Source organism: Haemaphysalis longicornis, unplaced genomic scaffold, assembly GCF_048455015.1.
Source record: "Haemaphysalis longicornis isolate Haplotype H1 unplaced genomic scaffold, Haemaphysalis longicornis Haplotype H1 scaffold_7, whole genome shotgun sequence".
Lineage (NCBI taxonomy): Eukaryota > Metazoa > Arthropoda > Arachnida > Ixodida > Ixodidae > Haemaphysalis > Haemaphysalis longicornis.
In genome coordinates this window covers 18,763,841-18,773,110 of record NW_027526422.1, presented here as the reverse complement: position 1 = coordinate 18,773,110, position 9,270 = coordinate 18,763,841, and the positions used below count along the sequence as shown (strand labels likewise).

Below are 9,270 nucleotides of genomic sequence, written 5' to 3'. Positions count from 1 at the left end.
TTCGGTTTCGTCTCGCGAAGCTAGCGAGGCTTCAGCTTCTGGTTACTGCAGTGGGTAAGCTACCCCATTTTCCCAGAAGAACAATTTGATTGACGTAGTAAAGGACAACGCCTAAAAATCATTAGAAACACCCCTCACCTTACGTCGCATTTCAAACTGCTGACGGCGCTTGCATGGATTCCGCAACTATGTATGGGACCTCTTCCTCGCGCGCATCGCCTGGTGCGTGCTTCGCACTTGGGCGTGTGAGGCGAAGACGAAGAATTTGGCCGTGTGTTCGTTCAGTCGGTAGAGGTTAAATGCCTGCCCGAGGAATCCAGCACAACATCAGGCCAAAACTCCTGTATGGCGCATGGTAGGCGGCCGCCCATAGCACGAAATTCGCGAGCGCAACCGCTCCGTTGCTGGACAACCAGGGATCTCCCGTGCGGTCACTGCTGTCACTTGCCAGTCATGGCTGGAGATGTGACGCACCCCAAGCACGGCGTCAACAGCGTCTTTTCCAGGAAGGACATCGAAATCTTTGACCGTTGGTTCAGATGGTGAGGGCGAGCGGCTTAAATCCCGAGGGGCTTCTAGCAACCCACCTGTCAAAATATACGTTTACTCACCAGCTGTTACATATAATGGAGGTCTATAAATTACCTCGCACGTTCCTCCTCGCGAAAAAAAGTAACAGGGGTAAAGGAGGGGGGGGGGTGCAAAAAATGCACGCCGAAAAGTGTTGACGGGTGTAACGCACTCATGCGGTTTCGCACTGCAGTGGAGATCCAAAGGAAACCGGTCAACTGGACGTGGAAGGTGTTAAGCGCCTGTGGAAAAGTCTTCACATGGATGTAACCCAGATGTCTGCCAAGTGGCTGATTTCTCTTGCGGATGACAGCAAGAATGGCAAGCTTAACTTCGGTGAGGTACGTACGAACCAAAGCCGGTCGTGGTACGTACGTTCTGACCTTTTAAACTTAATTTTACGGGAACGATTTCGATTTGCTGCAGTTTCTGTACTTGTGGATGATGGCAGTTGAAAATTCGGAGTTCCAATCAACACCCGAAGGGCAGGCCATGCTGAAAACTATGCAAGACAACGAAATTTATCCTGCTGGATCGGATAGAGAATACGGTGGCTGTTACACCTTGAACCCATGGGTGAGTATATACAACTTCTTTTGTAAATTAAAAAAAAAAAAAAAACGCTCTCACACTTTTTTTTTTCTATTGCAGGCACGGACAAGATTCTTGGACCAAGGAGACGAGGGGCGACCGTTGCCTGCTGAATTGCCCCACACTCGCGTCCAAGAAGCCCGCAAAGTGTGCGAACATGCTGCCAAGCAACGAGCTGCCTTTATAGCCCAAGCAAAGTCCCTCTATGAAGGTACCAAGTGTTTGCCAGTTCTGGTGCACCGCTTAGTATGGCTTTCATTGCACTTACAGGCAGTACGCAGATGCAACACAAATTCCATGCCGAGCGGAGGGCCGAGTTCATTAATTGGGCCCGCACAACCTTTGAGGACGAGAAGGCAGCGCAGAAGAACGCCCCCGGCGGAAATGAACCAGACGGGCAGATCACATACCATGACTCGTCGGTCTGTCCAGTGATGAACAAGTCGTCTCCAGCCATCAGTGAATTCTCCCTGGACCAGTGCTCTTTTTTGGCAGACTGGTTCCACAGGTATTTGTACAAGATATGAAATTATGTTAACGATATGTCGAGCGCTGTTGGGAGTCATTTGTACTAAAACTTTGTTGAATGCTCATGGGATTGGTTGAATGTCGACCTGTTTTTTTTCATATTGCAGTTAAATGAAATGCTGATTACAAGTCGGCCAACTAGGTATTAGAATGACGGTTTCTGAAGTAGTGTTCGTGTACCTAGCTGACACATTTTTGAGGAAATCAAATGAAGAATTGCCAGCACTCTTTCTTGTTTTGGGTGTTTTTTAATAAGAATGTAGGAAGACGAGAGCAATCGTCTTCGAGACGGATGGTCACTCCTGTCTCTTTCATAGTCTTTCATACACTTCTTTTGTATCCTCCTCAAATAAAAACAGAAAGACCACTGCAATGAGTAGTGATAAAAATGCAATTAGAATAACAAAGGCATGTCTAGGAATATTCACTGGATATTTATTTATTGATCTGAACACTTTCCATGCCTGAAGGCTTTACAGAATCCAGTGGAGATTCTGGATTTGAGCACTAGTCATCAGAAAGAAGATGCCAGTGAATTTGGCTCGTTTGCCCATACAAAGTAAATGTACATGTATAGATGTACATAGTATGGGCATTGCAGTGAAGAATGCCTTGGTGCAAGACGATCCCAGAAGTCAGCTAGTGCACTTGGCGACCTAGGTTCTTTGGGTCTGATAATAGTACTGATTTTACCACTGACCTGTGCAGCAGATACCCCAAGAGCTGCTCTTACAGAAGCCTAGAGTTCTGTGTAGCACTTCCATTTCCTTTCCTCAGAGATGCTTAGGGGTCAGTCCCTTGTCCCATCCACTTGCTCCCTCCACTCGGGTGAGGAGAGGATTCCGCAATGCTTATGCATGGGGAAATCAATTTCACGGATCCCCTCCACTGGAAGCTCGAATTCCAGGGTTTTCAGTGTCTGTTCAAAGCCACAATGTAGAGTGAGCCTAACACATTTATAGACTAAGGCTGCACTCCAGGCTCACCATTTCACTCCTTGAAAGGTTCCTCCAGAGCATACTCGGATTCTCTAAGCACTGCACCCCAATCTACATTGAGCATGTTTGTTTTTCTGCCCTGGCATTGTTTTTACCAAGGCTAAGTTGTACGTTACCTCCACAACGACTATTACTATGACTTTATGAAAGTGCCACAACATTCTTTTGTCAATGACCAAAGGGTGTGCGGGCTGAGGTGCAGCAGACTCATGATAGCACCTTACGTGAGAATGCTATGGGGGTGATGTGGCATCTGGCCTAGTAATAACCTGATGGTACAAAAACTGCAAAGTTGGCTCGTTGGTTTCGCTGCAGAGCAGAAAATAACATATCCTTTCAGTTTCATTAATGTTCCACCAGAAATGGCGTTTTCATCCAGCTTTTGCCCCAGTAACATTAAAGGAGAACTGACACGAAAATTTTATGCTACACTTTTATCCATGTTGAACGGTCTGGCCAACCTGAAACAGCACTTCAAATACTTCAGCGCGCGATAGTTAATTACATTAAACGGCCTGAAAATCGTTTGTTTCAAATTCCCACGCTTTCATCCCGAACGGCGCCCGCTCGCGGCTCGTGAGGCCGCGCGCGTGGAGCGACGTCACGAGTTTTTGACGAGCACTGGCACGTCACTTCTTTTTCCTCTCCTGGAGTGATGTCACGCTGATGTCCATTTGCTGAGTGCCGCTCCGCACGCTGCTCCGTCGGCGCGATAAATGAGATCCAATAGAACTATGTTCTTCCCGTTGCAGGCCGCAGTGAAGGAAGCGAACTGTGCAATAATATTTACGCCGAAAATTGGTGTCAGTGTCACCCTCTCGACAGCACATCATCTGTGTGATCTTCAAAGGCCTCCACGCGATGAACGTGCAGGTGGGACATGAACAAGGATGGCCTGCTTGATGGCTGCGAAATCAGCAACATGTTCCACTGCCTGCGGATCCCCATTGACCCTGCTGCCTTGCGTGCTGTCGTGCAGTACTTTGACGAGGACATGGACGGCAAGCTCAGCTTTCGGGAGGTTTGTCTGCCTTGCGTTCATTCCCGACGCGTGCTTCATTATTAAGGCGGCGAGGGTGGTCAACAGATGCATTTGCGCATTTATCTTCCCCCAGTTCCTGCTCATGTGGCGTGCTGCGATATACGATCCGGACTTCCGACGGACTGCCGAGGGGTGCAAAATGGTCAAGCACATGCGCATCCACAACCTGCTGCCTAACCAGACCAAGGCAGCGTGGGTGAGCGCACTTGCCATGTCTCCTGGGATGCAAGTCTTCTCTGCACGAGCCGGTTTTTCTCGGTTGCTTTGTAGCTGTTGGGCACCACCCCTGGCAAAAACAGTATTACAACTTCAATGTGTAGAGTTGTACAAAACCTCTGCTGGGCAATTTCCTGTTCTCAGAGTAAATATACAGATCTGCATCAACAAGCCAAGTAGGAAAACTAGTGGTATTGTTTACTCCTTTCAGTACAGCTTTGTGTAAAAACAGGTATTTACAGGATGTTATTGTGGGTCTCTCGGAATGCTTTTAAATTTTAGTACCCGTATAATGCAGAATATAGGTCGACCCCTTACCTTGTAGCCGAAAAATGCAAAAAAAAAATAATTAGGTACCACCCATTGTTTTATTGAGACTATAACTTGTTTCGTCTCAGATTACTCATTTAAAACTGTCTGAACTATCGTCGGACGACTGCTTCTGGCTCGCTGTCGTCCACACAACAGGTCGTCTTCGGTGCAGTCCAGGCACCACTTTAACACTCCCAAGACGATGTCATCGTGAAGCGAGGGCAAAGCATGGGACACTCGTGGGCAGACCGGAGCGACAGCCAGTCTGTGCAGGCCGTCAGCAAACATCTTGGGGTATCCATTCATAGAGACATCGCACGACGCTAGCGGACAAAATTTGCCCCTTTGTACAGCAGCACAGGTGCACAGAGCAGCGCCCATGAAACGAGGCCTTCCGAGCGTTGCATACTGAGAGCTGCCCCTTCAGCTAACGCCGCTAGCAACACTTCTTTTGGTGATACCGAACTGGCGCAAGGCGGACACGTCATTGGCCTTGGAAAACCCCCAAATTTTCTTTTAAATGCTGCTGTAAACTGGCACCAAGTGGAAAACTCATTTTGAACAAGACGAAAATAGCACGCACACATTCGCCGACAGCGAGAGAAGCAACAAAACAAAGATGGCGTCGCGTCCGATTGATGGTGGTGGCGATGGTGCCCTTGTGGTTTGGATGGGTTCGATGGGCTGCCCGGTCGCCAGATGACAACTGCCAGTGACTGCAATATAGGTCGAGGGGTGACTTTTCGGCAAATTTTTCTGTAAAAAAATCTCGACCTATATTCCACATTATACCGTAGTTTTGCCCCTTCAGTCAGACGGTTAAACCAGGCTACTTTTCTTTGAACAGGGTGTCGGTCAGTACAGTTCCTTTCTTATGCGTAAGCAATTCCCCTAACAAATCTGCAAACAACAAAAAAGTAGAAAGGCCTTACTTGATGGTGTCAATTAAAAGGTTGTTTAATAACTCACTTGAAGTGCCTGATCCGAGTATCAGACTTTTACAGCACTTTTGTTCGTTTTGTTAAAAATGAGTCTAAAGGCAGAGTGTGAATGTTCTTTTGTGTTGTAGAATCAAGTGAATTAGCTACATAATGTTTGTTCTATTGAAGTAATTTCATTTTCATTTTCTTTTACTTTCCCTTGTTTCTTCTGTGCACCATGCTGCTTGTAGGCTCTTATCCAAATAAAAAAGGCCAAGGGTGTCAGAGGCAAGCTCAGGTGTTAATAGAAAAAAATCTTGTTTATCAGCGCATTTATGCATTGTAAGCTGCTAGTTTAATGAAGGTAGAGGTGCTTTTTCCTTTTCTGTCAAGCAGACACGACCTTAAAAATCAATTCCAGACTTGTAGCAGCCTGCGCTAAATGTGTGCATAGTAGAATTGTGCTAGGAGCAGCTTAATTAAGAAAGCCCCAAGTGTTGGTTTTTTTTTTAGCATGTTTTTCCTTCGAGTTAATTTGAAGCAAAAATTTGTATTAGGAGTTGTATGAGCGCAGGAGAATTGGATGCAAGGCTTGTTCAAGCTTCCGTGCGAAGGTTGTGTGTTTGTTGCCCCAGTTGAGCAGGACTGGTCCTCGCCGGAGGATGTAGCTGAGCGTGGGCTCTCTTCTCTCGCAGTAGTGACCACGGGGCCACCACGCCGCTGGAGCGCCGCACGACAAGAAGGACACAACAGCCAGCCTCGTTCATTTGTTACACCTCCTTGTTTTTATTTACGTTACTAATAACTTATGTGTATCACTGCTCTGCGTGGTATGGACAAAAATAAAAAAACATGAGAAGAAACAGGATAAAAGGGGGAAGAGAGAGAGCCCTCCCCTCAGCGGCGCCCCCTGCAGGGCCCTCGGTGGATGCCACTATGTACAGGGTTGGGGTGCAGGGGGGCGCTGGGGGCCAGGGACCGCTCCTTCTTGACAGCCAGCCACAGACAATGGAAACCGGGGGAGAATGGAAACGCCTTTTTCACACATGAAAAATAGAGCACGCGAGTGAACAATGTTCGGAACAGAGAGAGAGAGAGAGAACAGGTGGTGTCCTTTGCAGCACGTAGATCCATCAAATGACGACGCCCTGGTGTGAAACGACGGGAGGCAACGGCTCCCACTGCAACATGTAGTAAATGTTTGACGACACTCTGGCTGGTAGCAGTAGTATATAGATACAGACTCCTTTGAAAAATGGCTTGAGCAAACAGGAGAAAAACAGCAAGGAGGACTTGGCGCCCGTATTTTTTTTTTTTTTTTCCTTTTCTCTTCCACTTCCGTAACTCCGTTTTCTTTTCTCTGTATGGTCTCACGTCTGTGCATCTATCAGAAAACCACAGCCTAAAATGGTGTGCAAAAGCAATATCTGACGAGCCAATGAAATTTTTTTTTTTGGAGGGTGCCACGTATTTTGAAGGGACCGTGAAGCCTAAGAACAGCTTTGGTTCACTCAGAAGGCTGCCTTGTAGCAATACCAATGATGTCAATTATAACGCAAACCTAAATTAATCTTGATAATATAGAAAACGACGCAGCAACTCACCAGACCCTTTCTAGCCTTGTAACTTGTTTATGCCACTGCAGTGAGGCCTCTTGTCCCCTGTCATGTCGCTAACATTGCGACGATATCTTTTTTGAGGGCCTGTATACAGTTTGAGGAACCCAAGGCTAGTTCTTTCAAATATCAGGCTTCACTTTGTCTTCATGGCCCCTTCCAATACAGGCAACGCTTTCTACTGGGACAATTTTTGTTCAAGCCATTCTTTTATGCTTGCCCAAAAATCCTTGGGGTTCTCCCGATCGAGAAACTGAGGGTCAATTTGTAAACGCTTCTCTCTCAACTACCCTGGACAGATCGTGGCCCATCGACTGCGGTGTTCACTTCGAATCTATCGCGCCTCCAAGCAAGCGTATTTTTCCACTTTGAAAAATGTGAGGTGTGGCTTGAAAAGACATCACAAAGAATTGTTTCTTCCCCCTTTTTTCTTTAAAATTTCATCGAAGAGAAAGGTTGTTTGTTGAATGTTCGGACAATACAATACACGTGTAGCAGCTTATTTACAAAATGTACATCCGTGCTAGACTACTTGCCCCCAACACGCGAGCAGAAATTCAATGTCCCCACGAGCAAGAAAGATGTCACCCATTGTACGGTACAAATAAAATGCACAAAAGTTCGCTCTGCTCCAGTAAAAAAACAAAAAGAAGGAAATAAAAGAGGTTAAAAACTATGCCAGGTACAATTTTTTCTTCTGTACAAACTAAACAATGAAGAATGAAAATGATGTGAAATTGATAAACCACTGTACATCATTTGAAGAACCTTAAGTGACATACGATAGAGAGAGAAAAAAAAAAGGCTTCAATGCTTGTTTATGCCATTAATGCAACACAGGGCTCCTGAATGAAGATGACACCATCAACACAAAGCAAGAACAGTGCAAGACGCAACACAGATATACAACAAGGTATGCAGGCCCCCCAAGCACGAAGGTTTCGCCACAGGCGTCTTGCTCACCACAACCATGTTTGTTTTTTGTTTGTTTGCATGACGCCGACGGGGAGCTAAAGGGCAACACTTGACACTCGCTCGCACACCCCCTACGGTACACGGGCGCGCGTGCGGCAATGAAATCCCTGACTTAATATCTCACCACTCTCACCTCTTCCATGAGTGAACATTATACAGAAACTGTACAACACTGCTGCTGCTGTTATGCGCACACCTACATACATACGTACATATACACACACACACACACATATGCATTGGACAACAGCCTCGAAGGAAAGTTCATTTCACCTCCGCTAATGTTATATGTACACACAGAAAATCTTTGCCTTATTTACTTATATCACATGGTAGTTTGAGCCTGCATCTATATATCGCGTATTTTCTTCCTTTCGCATTCTCCGAGCATCTCTTCGAGCTTTCAAACTGCCCCCACTTCATCCGAGACTGGTGATGCCTCTCTTAACTGGAGATTATTACTTTAATGTACATAATATATATCATATGTATATATATATATATATTTATATATATCGTATGTATACATACATAAATATATGTACACATGCAAGTCCATCATCGGGTATATACAACGGGGATAAATGAGGGGGAACAAACGCATCTCCTCCCGCACCCCCCCGTGCCCAAATGCAATGCTGCGGCGGCATTCTCTTCTCCCAACAACAGAAACAGAGGAGGGACGGCGGCGGCCGCACCGGCTGGCGGGCGCGCCTGCGCGCACGGGCAAGTGCGTCGCGGGGAGGAGTCCCGACGGGGCACCACGGGTGGGCGGCAGGGTGGGGGGAGGGAGGGGCGGGGCTGCCCCCCGCTCCCATAAAACTCTCTGCGCCAGGCGGCCAAAAGATAACGAAGTTTGCAGAGCACCATTGGTTGCTGGGGTCGTGGCTGCTTCCCCAGGCGGCAGAACGGCGGGCTGCGCGTTCAGTCTGTGTGTCAGCGAGGACGAGATCTCCGTGGCGGGGAGGGGAGCCCACCCCCCATCACACGGTGGCGATGATGACCAGCAGGTGGGCAATGTCACTGACACTGTGCAGCAGGTCGGGGGCGATGCGTGCCATGTTCTCATTGGAGAACTCGCACGAGGGGAAGATGTGGATCACGTATGCTGGCTGCATGGGGGAGAAAAGGAGGCACTCTCTCAACTCCGTGTGGCAGCAGAGCTAAGGCAGTAAGTACTCTGTGGACCCCAGGTTGTACCGTTTCACAAATCCCACACACTTGTTTAAAACCGCAGGTACGAACGGCTTGATAAGGAAGGTGAAAGTGACTTTCTTATCACGGTTTGGTGTGACAAATCGTATTAACGAGCTCCTGTGCAGATTTACCATCGTGGCATACATACAAACAGATGTCAGTTACAATGCTTCGCACCAACAATGCGAAATCGAAAGAAACATGCCTCTCTATTCACAGCCACCAATCTACTGTTCAAGCATTGCACGCTGAAGCGCTGTCCATACCGTCACCTTCTCAAAAAGGGTACAAGAGCATCTTCAGAT

The 9,270-nt window shown here is 47.2% G+C and overlaps 2 protein-coding genes across 3 annotated transcripts in view; one reads left to right on the top strand and one right to left on the bottom strand.

Moving 5' to 3' along the window:
• The first annotated feature begins 156 nt into the window (after positions 1-156).
• Positions 157-7,069, top strand: LOC144144651 (uncharacterized). Its single transcript, XM_077676177.1, has 8 exons — positions 157-542; positions 764-911; positions 997-1,146; positions 1,222-1,372; positions 1,432-1,669; positions 3,561-3,708; positions 3,803-3,925; positions 5,873-7,069. Exons 1-8 carry the CDS (start codon positions 346-348, stop codon positions 5,873-5,875), a joined length of 1,158 nt encoding a protein of 385 aa, XP_077532303.1. The 5' UTR covers positions 157-345; the 3' UTR covers positions 5,876-7,069.
• The window catches only part of Spen (spen family transcriptional repressor split ends), a 158,207-nt gene continuing 154,876 nt past the window's right edge, over positions 5,940-9,270 (bottom strand). For both annotated transcript variants that reach the window (XM_077676171.1, XM_077676172.1), the window contains one exon: positions 5,940-8,876. In XM_077676171.1, the coding sequence (XP_077532297.1) occupies positions 8,752-8,876 (125 nt within the window). In that variant the 3' untranslated portion in view covers positions 5,940-8,751. The remainder of the gene's footprint in view (positions 8,877-9,270) is intronic.